Below are 23881 nucleotides of genomic sequence, written 5' to 3'. Positions count from 1 at the left end.
TCCGACAGTGCGTTGAAATTTGGCGTTAATGGTCTATGGCACCAGGCGATCGACGCGACTGCCTACACCAGTAGCATGACATCGGCTGCAGCGCCTCTCCTGGGCTTGTGACCATATCGGTTGGCCCCTACACGACTCGAAAACAGTGACCTGGTCAGATGAGTCCCAATTTTAGTTGGTAAGAGCTGATGGTAGGGTTAGTTTGTCAACAAAGCACTGTGCAATCTGGTTATGATTTCATAATGGTGTGGGCTGTGTTAACATGGAATTGACTGGGTGCTCTGATCCAACTGAACCGATCATTGACTGGAAATGGTTGTGTTCGCCTACATGGAGACCATTTACAGCCATTCATGAACTTCATTTTCCCAAACAACGACGGTATTTTTACGGTTGACAATGTTCCATGTCACCGGGCCGCAGTTGTTCGCGAATGGTTTAAAGAACATTTTGTTCAATTCCAGTGAATTATCTGGCCACCCACATCGCCCGATACGAATTCCATCGAATATTTATGGGACATAATCGAGAGGTCAGTTCGTGCAATATCCACCGACCAACCCAATTTACGTTGTCTATTGTTTGATTAAAACACCTGAGCCAAACACTGGAGTGTTGTGTTAAAAATGGCGAGACTGCTCCTTTCCCTCCCAGGTTCCAGATTTAGCAAACCCCGTCCAAAATGTCGCGTAAAAAAACTGGATTTTTCCGGTGCTCATACCTGGGGTGACAGAAAGGTAGCGTCGAGTGTTTTGGATAGCCCCTGGGACAGGGACCATTTGTATACCCAACAGAAGGATCGTCTTACTGTAACTATCCTAAACTTCACGGTAAAGTATGAATATTACACACTTCGTCCAGCTGAGACAAATAGAGTAAAGCAATTTGTTCTCCTTGCGTTAGGTGTGGTCTACTGTGTGCCTTAAGGAGCTTATGCAGGCGTCATTTAGTTCATGGGCGGTTCCTGGAAAATACTGAGGTTATCGGTCCCTAGGTTTACACACTACTTAATCTAACTTAAACTAACTTACGCTAAGGACAACACACACACCCATGCCCGAGGGAGGACTCGAACCTCCAACGGGGGGAGCCGCGTGGACCGTGGCAAAGCCCCCCTTGACCGCACGGCTACCTCGAGCGGTTGCTGAGGAAAAACAAAAAACATTTTCTTGTACCAAAACTGAGCCGCTGATTTCCAGATGGCAATGCACAGCAAAGGGCTGAAATTTTTATGATGTATTTCTAAGATCCCGATCTCGCACAGCCTTGAAAGTTTTCTTGACATCGTTATCCGTTTCCGAGAGACCAAGGTTCAAAGATATTCTACTATATCCTACTTACATATGTAAAATACGCACGTAAAATCAGATGTGAGACAAAAATGTAGTTTATAAAGTTGACGTAGAACGGAGAAATCCGCTGTAAAGCGTCTCCGCTATTGTCAGAATGTTCCTGGAAACCCCATGCTGTTATAGTACTGAAATATTTGCACAATTTTTGTGCACATAAAATCAGGTTTGAGCTGTAAAATTATATAGTTTTCCATTACTTCAGTTTCACATAAGTAAACTATCAAAAAGTTACTGACCGATAAAGTTCTTTTCATATGATCGAAGTGCCCTGCTGTAGCAGGGAAAAGAAGGGAACCAGCGCAAAAATGCTCTTATCGGAGAACAAAAAAGGCGAATATGCTCCTGTTTATCAGAAGACTCCGACTGAAAAGCGGGGTACCAGCTGCCTCATTCTACCTTTCTCAGCGCCTTCAAAAATTTTGCCTGCTTGCTTCTTATGTCTGTACCACACTGAGCCTTCCGGCAGTACATCTACATCTACATCTACATCTACATACATACTCCGCAATCCACCATACGGTGCGTGGCGGAGGGTATCTCGTACGACAACTATCATCTTCTCTCCCTGTTCCACTCCCTAACAGAACGAGGGAAAAATGACTGCCTATATGCCTCTGTACGAGCCCTAATCTCTCTTATCTTATCTTTGTGGTCTTTCCGTGAAATATAAGTTGGCGGCAGTAAAATTGTACTACAGTCAGCTTCAAATGCTGGTTCTTTAAATTTCCTCAGTAGGGATTCACCAAAAAAACGCCTCCTTTCCTTTAGAGACTCCCACCCGAGTTCCTGAAGCATTTCCGTAACACTCGCGTGATGATCAAACCTACCAGTAACAAATCTAGCAGCCCGCCTCTGAATTGCTTCTATGTCGTCCCTCAATCCAACCTGATAGGGATCCCAAACGCTCGAGCAGTACTCACGAATAGGTCGTATTAGTGTTTTATAAGCGGTCTCCTTTACAGATGAACCACATCTTCCCAAAATTCTACCAACAAACCGAAGACGACTATCCGCCTTCCCCACAACTGCCATTGCATGCTTGTCCCACTTCATATCGCTCTGCAATGTTATGCCCAAATATTTAATTGACGTGACTGTGTCAAACGCTACACTACTAATGGAGTATTCAAACATTACAGGATTCTTTTTCCTATTCATCTGCATTAATTTACATTTATCTATATTTAGAATTAGCTGCCATTCTTTACACCAATCACAAATCCTGTCCAAGTCATCTTGTATCCTCCTACAATAAGAATTCCCTATTAAAGTGTAGGCATAGATAGCTTTCTGGTAGCTGTGCCTCTATGCTATCTGTTGGCGGACAACGTTGAAACCATCATCAGTACGTCTACTATCCCCCGGATGGCAAGTGTACTAACTTTTTTTCTTCCGCCTGCGTGTCGACGACCGGACAAATTTTATGGCGTAGGAGAAATAGATTAGATACACGAACCCTCCTCGTGCGTCAATCTATCTGTTAGTGAAAACAGTATCAAAAGGAGTTCGTAAAATTATCCTTCAAATAAAGGCAGAAAAATGCGGCGTGGGACTTACACTAACGTTATAACTTCTCATTAATTCATTAAATGTTAAATTGTAAATTAACTTTTTAAAGAATTAAATAGTAAACCTTAAATGCTGCGTCAAAGGTTTTAATTCCAAGTTTGCTCTAAAACGTTATTGGTGCGGGTTGGTTATCACTTTATCTCCCGTGACGTGGCCCGCAACACAGGAGTCTATAGATATTACACGCGGCCCTGCGTGTCACCACGTGCGCCAGTAAGCTAGCACGCAGTCCGAGGACTTCCCCAGCAGGAAGCTGGCTGCGTTCTGCTGTGTGGCTGGACCTTGTCCGCGGTGCGCAGATAAATGCGTTGTGCTGCTGAGAAAGGTGCCATTGCGCGCGTGTGAGCACCGTTTGACGGTGGGGAGCGCTGGTGCCCGCCTAATGTATGCAAACTGGCGGGCGGGCCCGCGCCTGTGGCACCGCCTAACGACACTTCCTGTTCGGCGCGCGGCGCGTAACACGGCAACGTAAACAAAAAGGCGTGTTTCGGTTACGTCAGAGAGCAGTATACGGTACCGATGGAAGGGCGGGCGTGTTGCGAAGTTCCGCCAGGAGAGCTGCAGGCCGCTGCATCGAGCTCTCTAGGAAAGCACTGGCTATCTGGGCTGTGCATCTTCCTCTTCTTCCTCTGCTTTCTTGTCCGTTCCCGTGTCTCTACGGAATCGGCAATGTTATATGGGTTTTGGCAATTTTAGTGACTTTTGTAACCGGATGCCCTTCCTGACGCCACCGCTCTCTCCGAGACGGTATTTGTGTTCCTCAACTGCCTACGCCAAGTGCTCAATTGTGAGAACGTTTCCTAAATGTCTGCGTAGAGAGTCCTGTTTTCATCTAGTTGCATGCAACCCACGTAAATACCACATCCAGGCTGGCTGGCTCACAAGCCCTCGTCGTTAATCAAATGGTTCAAATGGCTCTGAGCACTATGACAACTTCTGAGGTTATCAGTCCCCTAGAACTTAGAACAACTTAAACCTAACTAAACTAAGGACACCACACACATCCATGCCCTAGGCAGGATTCGAACCTGCAACCGTAGCGGTCGCGCAGTTCCAGACTGGAGCGCCTAGCCACGTCGTTAATCCAAAAGCTGGATTCGACCCCGGCACGCTCGACTCCCCGATTCCCAGAGGCGACGCTTGAACACCCTCGGCTATCTGGGCGTGTTCCCTGCGCTGTACGTCCACTGGTGCACATTTAGTAGGGTTCCCATGTCGTGTAAGCACACCCGTTAAAGACTTGTCAACTCGAGGAGACATCACGCTATCACCGATTGATAACGACACCAGCGCTGACAATGGCCTCAGTTTGGCGATCAAGACGGTGACGAGTTTCTTGAAATATACCATCATGTTAATCATTGACGATTAGATCCCGTAGAGCTATCAAACTGCGAAAATGAGTGCTACCTTCCTAGGGATCCCAGTCTTTTTCAGTTGGGTTAAGATCGGGTCATTTAGCTGGCCAGTCGAGATCCAGCAGAGTGCCTTAGAGTTTCTCAAACAAACGTCTGTCCGATTCATGGCACGCAAACACCTCTTCCATACCCCCCCCCCCCCCCCCCCCCCAAAAAAAAAAAAGAAAGAAAGAAAACCAGATCCATTTCCGACGTGCAATACACGATCTACATAGGATGCGTTAAACACCTCAGTGGCCTGTTGGTGCACTAACGCCATGCATCATTTGAAAAGAAGTGAAGTCAAAATTCGTCGGACTCACTACAGCTCTCTCTTAGGATGATACGCTGAAGCCGCGCGGGATTAGCCGAGCGGCCTAGGGCGCTGCGGTCATGGACTGTGCCGCTGATCCCGGCGGAGGTTCGAGTCCTCCCTCGCGCATGGGTGTGTGTGTTTGTCCTTAGGATAATTTAGGTTAAGTAGTGTGTAAGCTTAGGGACTGTTGACCTTACCAGTTATGTCCCATAAAATATCACACACATCTGAACATTTTTGATACTCTGAGAACATTGAAAAACCTAAATCCACAAGGCAAGACAGGGATTAGAACGTATGACCTTCCGATTCCTGGGCCTACATTTGACAAATACGACACCTCTTTTTGTAATGGGGTTCATAATGGGATTTCATCTTCTCTTCAGACACTAATTAGCTCGTCTAAAAAACACAAATCGTGTTCGTAGTTTTGGTACTAAATAAAACTGCTTCTATTCCTGCTAACGGTCGCCTGAAACTCCAGCCAATCAACTTCTATATCACGTTGGTTTGCACCGTGTGTACGCAGTTGGAGAAACTTGAAGTACGTTTTTACAAATTCCTGCGCGGTAGTGTGATACACGGTCATTGAAGCATGAAGGCTCGGAAAATGAAACTTCCAAAGATATTAAAATCTGTAATCGGAAGGGAACTCGGACCAGGACGTTTGCCGCGCGGGATTAGCCGAGCGGTCTGAAGCGCTGCAGTCATGGACTGTGCGGCTGATCCCGGCGGAGGTTCGAGTCCTCCCTCGCGCATGGGTGTGTGTGCTTGTCCTTCGGATAATTTAGGTTAAGTAGTGTGTAAGCTTAGGGACTGATGACCTTAGCAGTTAAGTCCCATAAGATTTCACACACATTTGAACATTTTTGTTACGCTGAAAACAATGAAAAACCTAAATCCATAAGGCAAGACAGGGATTAGAACGTATGACCTTCCGATTCCTGGGCCTACATTTGACAAATACGACACCTCTTTTCGTAATGGGGTCCATAATGGGGCTTCATCTTTTATTCAGACACTAATTAGCTCGTGTAAAAAACACAAATCGTGTGCCTAGTTTTGTTATTAAATAAAACTGCTTTTATCCCTGCTGACGGTCGCCTGAAACTCCTGCCAATCAACTTCTATGACACGGTGGTTTGCAGCGCATGTTTGCAGTTGGAGAAACTTGAAGTATTTCTAGAAATTCCTGCACGCTAACGTGATAGGCGGGCACTGACGCACGAAAGCTCAGAAAAAGAAACTTCCAAAGATATTAAAATCTGTAATCGGAAGGGAACTCGGACCAGGACGTTTCCGTTTCAATGGCAGCGCTTTCCCGAAGCAGCAAATTCAGAGTTCGTGTATACAAGTAATTCGCTAGTATACTACGTCAGAACGTTGTCATCGAAAACGGGAAGTCCAATTTCGATTGCTACTGCTGTACTCGACCGGAAAATTTCATAAAGCACAAATTTTACAGCCACATAAAAGATTCGTCCTGTTTCACTTTGGAAAAAGGAAAAAGAAACACAGTATTTCGTAACCAAAACGACACGACGTGGTGGATGTACCAACATTTGGGAGGTGCGGACATCAAGTGCCTGATGTCTCATCTCCCATTGTTATGTTGATACCTTTTGTTTCACTAAACTACTTGCGATAACTTAAATAGTGGCGCGACCGACTTCCTCGCCCTCTTTCACTGTAACTGAGCCAGCGCGTCATCGCTGATGACCTCTATTTTACGTTTAATTTTCATAATCATCAATTTAACAGTAAGGCCGACCAGAATTTTTAAGCCTACGCAATTTTAAACCGACGTTGCTATTTAAAACAATCCGTTCACAGGCAGGACGAATTTCTCTATGGGACAAAACCGTAAGCATATTCACTGGCTAACGACATGACAAATCTGTGCGTGTTTGTGCGCGTCGCAGAATAAATCTGTTGCTTCGTCAATAGAGCTGTGTCATTTACAGCGCGCGTGGAACGCCGAGTGAATACGGAGATACAGAGATGTACGAAACGGACACTGACCGCCCATAAACAAAGCTAGCAAGAAAGCAACATTCGAGGCCTACAAATTTATTGGCTAGTACAAAGAAACAGGGAAATAAATTTTGGATGGTACGACTTCCCTCGAGCTGTCTCTATTATTGCGGGTTCCTAGATATCTCGCTCCCCGCGCGCCTAGCGCTTGCATTGTAGTGCCGCGTGCAAATGAACGGCGAACACGTCCCCGCAGAAAGTCCCGCACTATCGCGCGGCAGAATCGCGCAGTTGTACGCCCAGCCCAGCGCTGGGAACTTCATTTGCGCCCGCCGTACTCGCTCGTAAATCTGGCGGGCATCGCTGTAGTTCGGTCAATTACGTACGGGGAGCGCGGCGCCGCGTCGCCAGCGCACCATAGGCTACAAGGGCCGCGCTCGAAAGTACCGGCGTCACCGATAGCTGCGGCCAGCTCACGCCAACGTCTAGAAGCGCTTTCTGCTCCTTTCTGGCGTAAGTACGCGTCGTTAGTCGGAACACAGGCGAGGAACCCATACATACTCCTATTATGACAATGGATGTATCTATTTATTTGCTTGTATATATGAAGGGCTTATTTCAATAGTGGTACAAGTCCATTACCTCCACTTTTCTGTCTATAATGCTTCTGACATTAATGACCTAGTAGATAGTGTTGGAAGTTCCATGCGGCTTTTCGCGGATGTTGCTGTAGTATACAGAGAAGTTGCAGCATTAGAAAATTGTAGCGAAATGCAGGAAGATCTGCAGCGGATAGGCACTTGGTGCAGGGAGTGGCGACTGACCTTGACATAGGCAGATGTGGTGTATTGCGAATACATAGAACGAAAGATCCTTTATTATATGATTATATGATAGTGGAAGGTAGCAGTTACTTCTGTAAAATATCTGGGAGTATGCGTGCGGAACGAATGATCATATAAAATTAATTGTTGGTAAGGCGGGTACCAGGTTGAGATTCATTGGGAGAGTCCTTAGAACATGTAGTCCATCAACAAAGGAGGTGGCTTACAAAACACTCATTCGACCTATACTTGAGTATTGCTCATCAGTGTGGGATCTGTACCAGATCGGGTTGACGGAGGAGACAGAGAAGATCCAAAGAAGAGCGGCGCGTTTCGTCACAGGGTTATTTGGTAAGCGTGATAGCGTTACGGAGATGTTTAGCAAACTCAAGTGGCAGACTCTGCAAGAGAGGCGCTCTGCATCGCGGTGTAGCTTGCTGTCCAGGTTTCGAGGGGGTGCGTTTCTGGATGAGGTATCGAATATGTTGCTTCCCCCTACTTATACCCCCCGAGGAGATCACGAATGTAAAATTAGAAAGATTCGAGAGCGCACGGAGGCTTTCCGGCAGTCGTTCTTCCCGCGAACCATACGCGACTGGAACAGAAAAGGGAGGTAATGACAGTGGCACGTAAAGTGCCCTCCGCCACACACCGTTGGGTGGCTTGCGGAGTATACATGTAGATGTAGATGTAGAATGATCCAAACAAACAGAAAGAAAGGTTCATCTCTAGCAAGAAGCCATATGCTTGAATATTTCTGGTATCTCAACTGCAGATTTTTCAGCGCTCATTTAACTTTAGGACTCTGTATCTCAGAATGAACAAAAATGTACCATTATTGAATTAAGCCCTTCATATGTTCCCCATCTCCTCCCAAGCCACTGGACCGATTTCAACCAAACTCGGAACACATACAGCTTACTGTCAGACAGCAATCGCTGTTGGAGTAAGAACTACCTACCTTACGTAGTTCAGGGGATATGACGTCATAAAAGACCAGATGTGTGAAAAACTGCAGCATCGTCCTTGTTATTTAATTTTTACTACTTCTTTGCTACTAACTCTATTCACAATTAATTTGGTAGAGAGTATCCACATACGCCACCAAGTGCATCTGCAAAATTTTATCATGGCATCACACGTAGTTCAGGAGATATGACATCGTAAACATTGAGATGGCTGAAAAACTGCCACATCGTGAATAACGTTTAAATTTATTATTTCTTTCGCACTCACTCTTTTCACAGTACATTTTTCAAACAGTGTTCACATATACCGCTGAATGTAGCTACAAAATTATATCATTGTATGGCAGATAGATAAAGAGAAACGATGTTATCAACACTGAAATGCATGTAAAACTGCCACATCATGAATAACGTTTAAGTTTATTACTTCTTTCGCACTCACTCGTTTCACAACACATTTTTCAGACGGTACCCACGTATAGCGCTGAATTTAGCTACAAAATTTTATCATTGTATGACACATAGATCAAGATGTATGACATCATAAACACTGAGATGCGCGAAAAACTGCTGCATAGTGAATGACGTTTAAATTTATTACTTCTCTTCTACCAATTCTATCCGCACCACATTGTGCAGAGAGTATACACATATGCCGATGAATGAACTTACACAAACAAACGCCGGCCGGTGTGGCCGTGCGGTTCTAGGCGCTTCAGTCTGGAACCGCGTGACCGCTACGGTCGCAGGTTCGAATCCTGCCTCGGGCATGGATGTGTGTGATGTCCTTAGGTTAGTTAGGTTTAAGTAGTTATAAGTTCTAGGGGACTGATGACCACAGAGTGCTTAGAGCCATTTGAACCATTTGAAGCAACAAACAAACCATTGTACAACACATAGTTCAAGAGGTATGACATCATAAGAACGGAGATGTTTGAAAAAAATTGCCACATCGTGTATGAAGTTTTAATACATTTATTCTTCACTATTAAGATGCTCCTTCCGATGAGTAAACGTAAGGAAATTCCTGTCGGCTGGCAGCGCTTTTTACAGCTTTCAACTGCGAAGTTGAAATGTCTGCAGGCGAAACTAATAACTAATAGAGCAACGAAAAGGCCTTGCCATAGAGACGTACAAAAAGCCGTGTTGTAGACACATGAAACAGTTGCGCCCAGCATACAGAAGCTGTCGGGAATACTGCTCATATAGACTTGTACCTTATGCGTATTTCTTTGTACGACTGTTTCATAACCTCAGAGTTGTTTTCAAGAGTACATGGAAACGATATTTTTCTGATGTCACGCTACGAACACAGTTTTTTTTTCCGTTTCCAATAGAAAATTGACAAGATGAATATCGGGGCAATGCCGGGTTTGTCAGCTAGTGTGAATTTTAGGAAGATATCCGAACCATCTCTACTACGCATATTGAATTGAGCTTTTCGCCTCTAGTGCAGATCTGGGGAAACGAAACGGTAGCTATTTCTAAAGGTGCGTTCAGATGGTCCATAGTTGATGGCAGCATTTGGCGGCAAGGGCGTTGTCGACATTAATGCTACAATGTAACTGCAATAGACGGCAATTTTGCGGCACGGCTGGGCAATATCGCTGATGTTGCAGGGTGTTTCAGGTAGGTGCCGACGTATTGCGAGATTTTGCTGTTGTTGTCTGGAGGGCTATACCTATCTCTGCCCTTTTACGTAAATGCTTGCCTCTCGCTCTCACATTTGTTTGCTACTTCTCTCACCGAAAGCTCTTAAGTCACGTGGCTAAGCAAAAACAATATCGTTTTGCCTTTGTTCCCAGATTTGCAAGCGTGCATACGTGGTGGTCAGAAACAGTCTGAAAAGCTTGTAAGGATGATTTAGTGTAGGTTGCGCTAAGAAATGATCACTAAGAAAGAAATTCGATATGTTGCGTCATTTCCGAGTTAATTAGCATTGAAGTTAGCCTATCAGGCAGTTGTGCGCGCAAATTCAAGTGGCCCGCCAGATACAATTAATGTCATCTGTTCTCTTAGTGTACGTGATAGCGCACGGGACTGCTCAGCCTTTGGCTCGGGTTCGATCCTTTCTACCATACCCTGTCCAATTTTTGTAGCGCTCCCTCTTTCGGTTTTAGGAAACCAATCGAAGAACGCTTATGGCCCTCTGACGGGCAGCAGCTTCAACTTGCGCACGCAGCGGCCTGATTAGCTAACTAACTCGGAAACTGCGCAACGTATTGAATTTTTTGTTAACAATTATTTCTGAGCACAAGATACCTTACAACACCCTCACAAGCTTGTCAGACTGTTTCTGGCATCGTTGTAAAGCAACATGTGCTGTTTGTTGTGTAGAGTAATGGACAAGTGGACAAATGAAGGAACTATGCATTTTATAAATGCGATTCATCTACGACCAGAGCTATGAGACGTCGCAAGTTAAGCATAGAAATATCACAACCTGAAAAAATAGTTTGCAAGCTGTTGGTGATGAGCTCGGAAATGCGCTTGATAAAACGTAAAAAAATTCCGAAATCTTCGAACCTGCTCCAAATGGGAAGCAAAAACGTTGCTTAGGAAGAGTTAGGAGGCGGTAACTCTTCATCCACATAGTTTGATTTTTGATGTTACGAATTTCATACTAACTCGACACGAAATAAGAAGCCAGAACTGATCATGTCTACAGTAGTGTGTGCTGGTGGAAAAAAATAATAAAATAAAACTTGTCTTTTTACCGCACTTCAAACTTCCCGTAATAAAATCTTTTAGTCCTTGTACCAAAGCATTGCATACTCCTGATACCATGAGACTTGTTGATGCATACTGAACTCTGAACAGGTACATTAATCTTGTATAGAAATCACCAGTACCTAAAAACCGAAAGGTTATTACCAGCGGGGTTGTAATAGGTATACACTAACTCACATTTGTATCAGTTTTAGTAGTCTTCGGACAAGTTGCTTGTACGAGATGTTTGAAATAGTGTTTCGATTTCAAGTAATATTGTGGAGCAGTTTGGGTATTCAGCATCAGTTCACTGGTTAAATTTTTTGAACCATTCCGCTTACTTAAAAAGGAACGCATCCACAAAGCCAGGTTTTCCTTGCCCTATCCATTTCGATTAGTTGTGTGCTGTTAAGGCGGTAGAGCTACACTTCCTTCCATTAGCCCGCGTTCGTCCATTTTATGGCAATATTGTAGACATTTCTGGCGCGAAAATGTATTGCGGCAAAAATTTCTGGGAAATAGTGGCCAGCAATGTTGTAGTACATATGGCTGCAATTCATGTGGCTGCAATGTTGCCGGACGATATTGTCGTGATATATCGTCGGCAGTTGGCGATTTTTATGACCTTTGTCAACTTAACTTACAGAACTTGTCGGCAACATTCAGATGTTTCTGTCAAGTAATCGATAACTGCGTTTTTAGTATCACTTAGAAATATGTGTTATAATTTCATTATACATCTCATGAGCTATAAAGGAGGGGGCGGGAAGGGAAGAGGGGTTTGTGGACGTTGCCGTTTGAGTTTAGAAAGTGAAAATAAGTGAGGTCGGTCAGAAGTTAACCTTCCGTTGAAAACAGAATACTTAAGGCACTATGTCGAACTGGACTAGGATGTGGGCAGTACTATGTACACCAGGACGTTTCAGAAGAAACGAAGCAAGTATTTGTCTGAAGTGTCTTACGGAAACCATGAAAAGGTTTAAAAAATGGTTCAAATGGCTTTGAGCACTATGGGACTTAACATGTGAGGTCATCAGTCCCCTAGAACTTAGAACTACTTAAACCTAACTAACCTAAGGACATCACACACATCCATGCCCGAGGCAGGATTCGAACCTGCGACCGTTGTGAAAAGGTTAAAGCAGCGTAGTCGGACTGTGATTTTGTTCTCACACCTTCAGAATGTGACTCAGGTGTCTCGACCAGTGCATCAATTCGTTTATTAACCAAGAAGCTATTTTTCTTATTTACGTGGTGCATCTGCATGGGTGTGTATTGGTATTTGGAAAGGAGGTGAAGAATAAGGACCTGTCGATGGCCCGGCTTGTCACTAATGTCCGAGGATATTGCATATTTTGTCATATTTGACGTTACAGATTTTGCCTTTTGATATTTGCTATAAAAAGTACTAAAGAAGTTCTTCAGTCACAGGAGAAGGTGACAGTGGTAACAGTTTCTGTCAAAACGCCATATATTTTGCGTAATACAAATCTGCACCGCCTACAGCGAGTGAAAAGAAGCGATGGCAATTAAGATTTCCTAAGAATACTACACAAGAAATATTTTCCGTGTGTTCTGTTGGTGCACAGTGGGATGGTATTGGTGAGGTTAAGTATCTCCCACTCCGCAGTCAGTATGGTATTGGGCGCACAAAAACAGAAACAAATACGTAGATATTCTATGCGTGATTGGCCTCCGTAAATATAACTGTACTGAGGAGCCCTCTTATTGAAATTTCTAATATTGGCAGAACACTAGAATTGATTGCAACAGGACACGCTTACCAACAATTTAGAGCTGATTAATCGTTCAAGATAATGACGAAAGACACCTGTTCTCTTGACCTGCATTTTCTCATTGTCAGTTATTTACGAACCAACCTTCTACGGTTCAAATGACCGATATCAAATTTGCGAAGACTATAATCGTTTCTCCTTGACAGACGCAGCATCGCAGGGCCGTATTTATGTAGGAACTATTCGGTCTGACCTGGACCGAATCGCTCCTAATGGTACAGGACCGCGGTTCGGTGAACCTTCCCGACCTCATCCCGTGATTTATCGCACTATTTCACAAAAACTGCGTGATGTTCGTCTACAATTTATAAGCACGCAAGGCGAGCTGTAGAAAGGCAAGATTGAAAAGGGAAACGGTTAGTGAAATCAATGAGGGCCAACAGGTGTGTATCAGCACGGAAGCTTGCGTGGCTGGAATAGCCGTCCATTAGGATGGCAGGAGTCCAGAGCTGGCTGAGGTTGATTATGCAAACGAGGCTGGCACGCTCCCGCACCGCGCTGGAAAGACGGCCGGGTTATACGACCGGTGCAGCGATAGGGGGCGCCTTCCCTCTTTCGGTGGCGCTCATCCTCGATGGAAGGGCGATATGAATCCTTGGAGACTTTATTTTTGTCCAGGTGGGCAGTATTACACATTGCTATCAGAGTGAAACAATACGAGTCGTTTTCCGAATGAGTGGTCCCACAAAATGTAGAACTTTCAGTTCTTTAATGTCTACCCCTATATTCAGCAAGCCGCCTTATGCTGTTTGAAGGAAGGTGCTGCATGTACCTTCCGCCCATTCTCGTTCCAGCTGCGAATGGCTCGCGGGAAGAATGATTGGTAGTAATACTCCGTTTGACGTAGACTCTCTCAAACTTTATGTACATGACCTTTCGGCGAAATATACCTAGGAGGAACCAATACATTGTTGGGCTCTTCTAAGAAAGCTCGATCACGGATATTTAACAATAAACCATACCGTGAAGGTTAATGCCTCTATTGTAACGTCTGTCACTGAAGTTCCCCCCTGACTCATTCCGTCCTTACTGAACTAAATTGTGACTAAACGAGCACTCTTCTTTGGCCTTTCACTGCCTCCATTCTCTTGCAGATCCCATACTTATGAGCAATGTTTAAGACTCGGTAGAGCAAAGATTTTGTAAATTATATCCTTTGTGTGTGGACTGCACTTCCTGACAATCTCAGTCTGGCGTTTGGCCTTCAAAAGACTGGTTTCATGTGGTCGTTCCACTTTAAATCACTCCGAACGCATACTCTCAGATACTTAATAGGCGTGATGCTTCTAATGATTGTTCAGCAATCGTGTAACAAGACAGTAATGGGTCTTGCAGCCTGTTTATCTACAATAACGTTACATTTGTTTATTATGAAGATCAACTGTCAGTCTGCCAATCCATTGCAGGTCTTTTTGCATTTCGCTACAATTTTTTAACGTTACCACTCCTCCATACTAAACAGCATCATACGCAGACAGCCTCATGGAACTTCAACGATATCCACTAGGTCATGTATATACAGACATTTTGAACATTTTTGGAACAATTGTTTTTCTAGATACATTACCTTTGCCAAAGCCATATCCGGGGGACAACAACGTGTTGACAGTGCAGGTCACTGCCATCTATCAGTGTAAAAAAATGATGTTCACCCTACATTGCAGTAAATCGTTTCATAATTCAGTGACGTCGGCCGCTGTGGCAGAGCGGTTCTGGGCGCTTCAGCTAAGAACCGCGCTACTGGTACGGTCGCAGGTTCGAATCCTGCCTCGGGCATGGATGTGTGTGCTGTCCTTAGGTTAGTTAGGTTTAAGTAGTTCTAAGTTCTAGGGGACTGATGACCTCAGATATTAAGTCCCGTAGTCCTCAGAGCCATTTGAACCATTTGATTCAGTGCCGGAAAACTATAACCAGTGACCAACCATACGCCTCGGAACCATTTCCTCGCTATATGAAAGAGAAAACACATTCTGTCGCAGAGAAAAGGGGTTCGTAATGATGCAGCAACACGGACTACTGAATGCTCCAAGACTGGATAAATATCACCTCCACTGATGAGTCACGGTACAAGGTTTTACATGCCAATAGCAACGCAGAGTAGGAATACGTCGAATCGTCATGAGTCAAAGCACTCCGCTTATCAAGAGAACGCATTTCAGGCAGGTGGTACACCTGTCCTGGCGTGGAGAGTCTCTACGTGGGCTGATATGAGGCTCGTGATGCATCTGGTATTGTCTCTCAGATGCGAACGGTGTAGAAACCTACAGGGAAATAATGTGCGCCTACGGCACCTAGAGGACGGCATGCACGTTCAACAGGACAACGCACGCCCCAGTGGCTCCAGAAATGTGTCAGAATTCCACAGACGTTGTGGAGGTTGCGAGGCTTCATCGCTGTTGAACACGTATGTTACAGCATGGAGCACATGTGACAGTGCTTATTTAGGTTGTAGGAGAAGACAGAGAAAACGTTGCTAGAAGTTTTCTCAGCCGCTTTTGGGGCTGGTGGTCTGGCATCTCAGTCTCCATTGTCTAAACACAGGAGACGAGTGAACAAGTTTCGAGACTTCACAATAAATTGCTTTGAGTATACTTCTACTAGTCAATATGCATTAAATTTTCTGGCTTTCTTCGAACTCTTACTGAATTAATACGGCTATCTTTTTGAGACGGGGAGGGAGAAAGCGTTTGCCATCCCGTGATTCTTGCTGGGTACACTCTTGGGTGTATCTCCAAATGGTTGAAATACCTCTAAGCACTATGGGACTTAACATCTGAGATCATCAGTCCCTTATACTTAGAACTACTTAAACTTAACTAACCTAAGAACAACACACACATCCATGCCCAAGGCAGGATTCGAACCTGCAACCGTAGCAGCAGCGCAGTTCTGGACTGAAGCGCCTAGAACCGCTCGGCCACAGCGGCCGGCAATATATCTCCAGCTGCACAACACGTACACACATGTCGTTCTACACACCAAGTCTGGATTGACTACCCGCAATATTGTTTCTATTTTGTAATTTTCTTGATAAGGCATAGGATAAGCAACAATGCGCTGCCCTGCAGTGATGTGTAACGCGAGGAGTAAACGGCATCTTTGCCTCTGTCTGCAGGTTTACGAGGAAGAAGCGGCCATGGACGAGGAAGATGAAGACATGGAGAGCGACGAGGACTTGCAGGACTCGTTGGAGGGCGACGACGACGGCGGGTCCGGGGCAGACGACGACGAGTCCGACGAGGAGTACGCGGACGACGACTACCTGGAGTACACGCTGCCCGCGCCCGTGGGGGCGGCCGCCGCCGAGACGCCCGACCAGCGGCTGCGCGACAAGTACGCCGACGTGCTGGCCGGCATGGCCAGCAAGCTGCAGGAGGCAAAGCGAGTGAGTACGCCGCCACACTGCTGGCTGCCGTAGGGAGCGGCATGTTCCTTCTTACGACGTTCATTCTCCTTACGGCAGGTGGACCACTGGAAATACCTACAGGGTCTTCACAATTCATTTTACATTTCTCCAGAGGTTGCAAAGGGCACTTAGTAGATCGAGTTTTATATAGAAACCCAGATCAGGAAGAGGTGCGTTGCCGTTTTTCTTACGCAGTTCGCCTTTTATTATACGCTACCCACATTCAAGGATGGCACGTGATGTCCTCTGTTTCCATATGCCTTGTTTTCAAGCTTCCTGGTGATGCGTCAATTGATATTGCGGTGACTAGTACTGCAGTTGACAGGATGCCTAAGTACACGTTCGCAGAGTACACTGATGAGCTGTTAACTTACGGTGAAGCTCGCCGTAACAGAAAGAAAGCTTAACGTCTGTACCACGACCACTTTCCAAATCTGTGCCTCCATCTCATCCCATGTTTGCCATAGTAGAATAGCGACTGTGGGAAAGTGGGAAATTCGCAACCGATAGAGAAAACTGTGGTGCTCCAAGAAGGCGGCACACTGTCGTATTGGAGGAGGAAGTGTTTCATCAATTTGAAGGGAAACCATCGACGAGTACTCGAGCCGTTGCACGTGACTTATAGGTGTCTCGTATGTCTGTCTCGTGTGTTCTGCATGAACGGCAACTCCACCCTTAACACCCTCAGCCACGCTACCGGCGGATTTTGTGCCACATGTCAGTTTCTGTATTTGGTTTTTACACCGATTTGTGGATTTTCCTTAGTTTCCAAGGCGAATTTTATTCATTAGCGAAGCGCAATTTTAGACGGAAGATGTTTCGAACGCTCGAACATTTACGATCAAGTAGATCCCAAAGCCATGTGTACATGAAGATTTCAGCACACCTTCGGCATCAGTGTATGGGCATATCTGCGATGGTCGTGCGACTGGGTCGTAGATCCTTCCTCCTCACCTAAAATTGCCTGCAAGGGGCTGCTCACTAAATTCCGAAATCCAATCTTCACCGAGGATGTAGAGCATATATTATTACCACCAACTTTCAAATCGCGTAATGATCATCATTCAAAGATAAGGGAAATAAGAGCTCGTACTGAGGCGGTCAGACAGTTGTTTTCCCTCGTGCGATGCGCGAGTGGAACAAGGGGGGGGGGGGGGGGGGGGGAATATGACTTTGGCGCGAATTGTGCCCTCCGCCACACACCGCTTGGTGGCTAACGGAGTATATATGTAGATGTAGATGTAGAAGAAGTGCTGGCGGAGTTTTTGAAGATGTTGTTCCATTGGACATTTGGCACGAATTGTAGATACATCACGATGGCGTGGCAGTACATTTTGCAGTTCGCGTCCGAAACCATCTGAACGTAGTCTACTAGGCCATATGCTTGGCCACCCAGCTCGCCGAATTTAACGCCTTTGGGCTTTTTCGGGTGGGGCCACGTGAAGAATCTTGTCCACGAGATCCCTGTCCAGTAGGAGGAAGATCCAGTGGCACACATCATTGCTGCGGAAGAAGTGAGTTACCATACACCACGCATGATGTAAAGAGTTTATGCGCACCTACTGTGTACACCGAATTTGGCGGTCGTCATATCGAACAGCTGTTGCAATGTCACGCTAAATAGGAGTGAAATCTCTAGGTCTTGTTTTCCTCGTAATATGGTAACTAACCGTTTCCAGACATGTAAAATTTGATCTACTAAGTTCCCTTAAAATTTCTAGAAGTATGTAACATGAATGTGAAACACCCTGTATATTTAGAGGGTCGTGTCGTCGTTTGTGATTTTCAGTCCGAAGACTGGCTTGATGCAGCTCTCCATGATAGTCTGTCCTGCGCAATACGCGTCATCTCTGCATAAGTACTGCAACCTACATACATTTGAAATCGCTTGTTGCAGTCAAGACTTGGCTCCCTCTATAACTTTTATCGTCTCCCCGCTTCCTCCATTACCAGATGAACCTATCAACCGGTCCCTTCTTTTAGCCCATTGTCATACAATTTCTTTACTAAAATTCTCACACTGCCTATACTTATTTTTGATAACTTCTGATGCTCTCAATAACAACATACTAAATGCTTTTTCAGAATATCTATTTTATTTTGTATGTAAATTATACTATGAGATATATTCAAAAGTAGTTTGAGTATGTCAGATCTTAAAACAACTCTCTATACGTAGAAAACTTTGCACTGATCACATTTAACGTAGAATTCTCTTCGTTTTCCTCTATCGTAACACACCCTGCAACTTGTAGTAGGAATTGCATTTTTGTCTCTTTGAGGTATTTTTGTAGGAAAAAAAGCCCTACTTTCTTCCTTGGAGTCATACTGAGTTTTCTCCTTGATCATGTACTTGCATTTCTGTTGGGTTTTTACCTAAGGACCTGCAAATAATAGCATCCATGTTACCTTCATTGTTGCTGTTGCTAATGTGAGGGCTGTTCCAAACATTATCCCGATTCCACTCGTCAGTAACTGTCCGCGACCTTGCTTTTCTGGCTCCCTTAAATCGCCTTCAGTGTTATGTATATAATCCTCTTCATAACCACTAATACCATAGTCACTAGAGGCAGATTGTATAAAATAGCTGTTTTCATCACCAAACTCACTTTCTTCGAGCAGTTGGCGTGTTCTTTCAGCTTCAGTCAACAAACAAAGTCAACTTTACGTCGTGAAAAATGTCCGCTCACGAGACTCACTGGTTTGTTTCAGCACACACAGCTTCTGCCATCTATTGACAATGCGTTGAACTAATGTCAGAAGTACAGGTGATTTTTTTTTATTGTTATTTTCAAACACGTACAAACAGGCAGGCTGTCAGCAGCATGTTACGCCGCTCTTCAGCCATGGGGTAGATAAATAAACAACAGAAAGAATACACAGAAGTGACATAACCGTGGGTAATAAAACAGTAGTCACATAAAGACAAACACGGAGCCGTTCACACTCGACGATAATCCACACTACAAACTGTTGTCACGACGAACTAACACTGAAGATGGCGATGGCACAGGTGAACGACGGAGTGTGACGGTGAACACTGAACACTAAACACGACGGCACACACAAGACACTGATGGCGATGATCTCCGGCGCGCGAATGTCCACTTAGCGTCTGTGAGTCCAGCGACCTGCCAAGAGGGGAAGAAGGGTGAGGTGGGGGAGAGGGGAGAACAAAGATGCCAATGGCTGAGGAGATGGGGGGGAGGAGGAGAGGGACAGGGAGGGGAAGCCCGGGGGAGGAGTGGGGAGAAATGGAGGAGGGAGCGAAGAGGGAGAGAAGGGTGGGAGGGTGCCCAAAGGAGCAAAAACAGGAAGAGGGAGGGAGGTTCAAAGTTGGTAGGAGGGGTAGATGGAGAGGAGGAGGGCATCATCAGGGAGAGGGAGCTGGCGGAAGCCACCTTGGGAGAGGGTAAGGAGGGTGGAGAGATGGAGATCGGGTGGGTCGTCGGAATACAGGCGCGGCAGTGGGTGGGGCGGGAGATGATGGGCGAGACAAGCGGGTGAGGAGGATCAAGTTTGCGGGAGGTTTACAGGATCCGTATCCGCTCAAGGAAAAGGAGGAGGTGGGGGAATGGAATGAGATCGTACAGGATCCCCGTGGGGGAGGGGAGACGGATGCGATAGGCGAGGCGGAGAGCATGGGGTTCAAGGATTTGAAGGGATTTATAAAAGGTAGGGGGGGCGGAGATCCAGGCCGGATGGGCGTAACAAAGGATAGGGTGGATGAGGGATTTATAGGTGTGGAGTATGGTGGAAGGGTCCAGACCCCACGTACGGCCGGAAAGGAGCTTGAGGAGACGGAGTCGGGAGCGTGCCTTGGCTTGGATTGTCCGGAGATGGGGGGGTCCAGGAGAGTCGACAATCGAGGGTGACGCCAAGGTACTTAAGGGTGGGGATGAGAGCGATAGGATGGCCATAGATGGGTGAGATAGAAATCAAGGAGGCGGAAGGAAGGGGTGGTTTTGCCTACAATGATCGCCTGGGTTTTGGAGGGATTGACCTTGAGCAACCACTGGTTGCACCAAGCGGTGAACTGGTCAAAATGGGATTGGAGAAGGTGTTGGGAGCGCTGCAGGGTGGGGGCAAGGGCAAGGAAGGCAGTGTCATCGGCAAACTGGAGAAGGTGGACGGGGGGGGTGACGGCGGCGGCATGTCCGCCGTATATAAAAGGTACAGAAGGGGAGAGAGGACGGAGCCTTGGGGCACACCAGCGGAGGGAAAAAAGGTGTAGGAATCCGTGTTATGGATGGTGACGTAGGAAGGACGGTGGGAGAGAAAGGAGCCGATCAGACGGACGTAGTTAATGGGAAGGGCGAAGGTTTGGAGCTTGAAGAAGAGACCGGAATGCCATACGTGGTCATAAGCACGTTCGAGGTCCAGGGAGAGGAAGATTGCGGAGCGACGGGAATTAAGCTGTTCGGAAAGGAGATGAGTGAGGTGAAGGAGAAGGTCGTCGGGAGAGGACGGCCAAAAGCCACACTGGGTAACGGGAAGGAGGCGGCGCTGGCGGAGATGCTGGTGGATGCGGTGGGTGAGGATAGATTCCAGGGCCTTGCTGAAGACCGAGGTAAGGCTGATGGGACGGTAGGAGGAGACGGCGGACGGCAGTTTACCTGGTTTAAGGAACATCAGGATACGGGAGGTTTTCCACAGGTCGGGGTAGTAACCGGTGGACAGGACTACATTGTATAGCCTGGCCAGGGTGGAGAGGAAAGAGACAGGAGCTTCACGAAGGTGACGGTAGGTGACACGATCGTGACCAGGAGCGTTGTTGCGTATTGTGCAGAGTGTAGCAATGAGATCCCGTGTAGTGATAGGGGCATTGAGTTCCGTGTGCGCAATGTTGTCCAAGTACTGGAAACCAGGTGCGAGGGGAGGAACAGAGGTGTCAGTTCGATTGCAGACATCCAGGAAGAGGGAGTAATCGAACTGGGGATCATCGGGGATGGAAAAGACATCCGAGAGGTAAGAGGCAAAGTGACTGGCCTTACTAAGGGTGTCAGGGAAGGGGTGATCATCATAGAGAAGAGGATAGTAAAGGGAGGGTTTAGTTCCGGTAAGGCGATGGAAGGCTGACCAGAACTTGGACTTTATAGGTAGGGTAGCATTTAAACGGGTGCATGTCTGTCGCCAGTCCCGGCGATTCTTAGCTGCGAGCAAATTTCGAATGTGTCGCTGGAGTGCCGGTGGCGTCGGAGTGTGTCCGGGTCACGTGTGTGGAGGAAGGCATGGTAGAGACAGCGGGATTCACGGAGGAGGAGGATGGCCTGTAGGGGTAAGGTAGGACGGTGGGGGTGGATGGCGACAGTAGAGACGTGGGCCTCCACGGCCTCAGACAAGGTCTGCTGGAGAAAGGAGGCGGCATGGGTTACATCGTCAGGGTGGTGGTAGGTGAAGGGGTGGCTATCGATCTGGGTGGAGAGGGTATCCCGGTAGGCATTCCAGTTGGCACGGGAATAGTCATGGACGTACATTGGGGGAGGGTCATTACGAGGGTCGGGGCAGGGTCGACGACCGTCTGAAACGGTGAGGAGGACAGGGAGATGGTCGCTACCAATAGGCTCCAGGACATCCACCGTTATGCGGCCAAGGAGGTTAGGAGAGGAAAGGATAACATCGGGAGTGGAGTTGGATTCGGGACGGGTGTGCTGGGGGATGGGGATGAGGTCGCCTTGAAGGGAGGAGAGGAACCGATGCTACCGCCGTAACTGGGCGGCGGAACGACTATGGATGTTGAGGTCGGCGGCGATCACGTAGGAGGAGAAGGTACGGTCAATGTGGGAGAGGAAGTCGAAGGGAATAGGGACGTTAGGGCGGACATAGATGGTGGCGCAGGTGACGGTAAGGCCGGGGAAGAAGAGACTAAGGATCAGGTGTTCGTTGGGGTCGGGAAGGAGAGGTTGGAGCCGAACTGGGATCTGGTGGTGGTTACCAATGGCAGCTCCGCCACGCGCAATCGGGAGGGGATTATCGGAGCGGTGAAGGAGGTAGGGCGATAGTACAGGTGAAGCAGAGCCCCGCTAAAGAGGTTCGTTACGTGTCGGCTGTATGGCGATAGAATATTCATCGCTGTACGTTAATACACACGAGTACGACGATGGGTTAGTCGAGATGTGCTATAAAACTCTTTCCTCCCTGATTCGATTCTGTACCTCCTAATTAGTAACACGATCCGCTTATCCAATCTTCTGTAACATCACATTTCAAAAGCTCCTATTCTCTTTTTGTCTGAATTGTTTATCGCTCACATTTCACTTCCGTACACGGCTACATGCCAGACAAATACATACAGATAACTCTTCCTAACACTTAAATGTACAATCTTGATCATCTTGAGCTACAGAACTGACTCTTGTCAATAGGAAATAGGAGCCGCCGCAGCTTTGTTGGTACACATTTATAATGTCGAGACCTGTTTCGTTCAAAAGAACACCGCCGGATACGCTGCCAACAACCTTCATAAGAAATCCTCACAGAGTTGTGCCAGACTCTACACAGCATGCCGTGTTGCTTACACTTGCAGCTCGCCGTTCTTCTACCAGGAGGTATTCGTACGATGTTCTAGAGTGTGCTATTCATAAGCCACATGCTTGCGTAAAAGAGGGCATATTTGTGGCGACAGCTAGGCAGGGCTCTAAGGATAGAGGTAGACCTTAAAAAAAGAGAAAACAAAAAGTAGTTGGTCAATGGGTAATTGCCAGACTAAAGATCTAAAGGTCTATCGTTCGATCTCCGTCCCCGCCCCCCCCCCCCCCCCCCCCCCCCCCGGGACTGGTATCACGCGTAATAGTAAAGCAATGTGCTGTAAAAATCAACTTTCGGGTTGAAGACAGTTTTACTTTACTCACTTGACGTCATACTTTACTTTTCTCTAATTCTTAGACAAAAATTTGTACTTCATACTAAATCAGCTGATTTCGGCCTCTGTTACTATTTTCAAAATATTATTATTGATATTTTTTTAACCACGAGCGAAATATTTATCTGCTTCCCTTACGTACCCAGATCGTTCGGCTATAATACCCGGCTGCACGGCCGGCCAGAGTGGCCGAGCGTTTCTAGGCGCTACAGTCTGGAACCGCGCGACCGCTACGGTCGCAGGTTCGAAGCCTACCTCGGGCATGGATGCGTGTGATGTCCTTAGGTTAGGTAGGTTTAAGTAGTTCTAAGTTCTAGGGGACTGATGACCGTAGAAGTTAAGTCCCATAGTGCTCAGAGCCATTTGAACCCGTCTGCACGTTGTACATAAAATAATTTGGAGGTGGTCTTCATTTTTGTGACTCGATAGACTATTTTTCGGTGAGTTTTGTTACTTGAGTATAAATGAGGAGGTACAAAAATGGAAAGTGTTTCCTGGCCGAGGTGACGATGTGCGCAGTCAGAGAAGTGCTCACGTCGACAACAGACGAAGCAAGCACGTCCGCCGTTTGTCAGCCTGCTGCGCTTGCAACGTGCGCAGTCAGCCTGCGGTCTGCGGGCAGGAAGCGGCAGCGGCAGCGGTCTCCCTCAGCTGCCGCAGCTGCAGACGCGACAGGGTCGAAGTGCAGAGTGAATCATGTGAGGCAGC

The 23881-nt window shown here is 46.6% G+C and overlaps 1 protein-coding gene across 1 annotated transcript in view; it reads left to right on the top strand.

The window, feature by feature from the left end:
- LOC124614812 overlaps positions 1-23881 on the top strand; it is a 380387-nt gene that overhangs the window by 302807 nt on the left and 53699 nt on the right. Inside the window, exon 2 of the mRNA XM_047142974.1 lies at positions 16021-16290. Within this exon, the coding sequence (XP_046998930.1) occupies positions 16042-16290 (249 nt within the window). The 5' untranslated portion in view covers positions 16021-16041. The remainder of the gene's footprint in view (positions 1-16020; positions 16291-23881) is intronic.

The sequence above is a fragment of the Schistocerca americana genome, chromosome 1 (genome assembly GCF_021461395.2).
Source record: "Schistocerca americana isolate TAMUIC-IGC-003095 chromosome 1, iqSchAmer2.1, whole genome shotgun sequence".
Lineage (NCBI taxonomy): Eukaryota > Metazoa > Arthropoda > Insecta > Orthoptera > Acrididae > Schistocerca > Schistocerca americana.
This window is presented reverse-complemented; position numbering and strand designations above follow the sequence as displayed.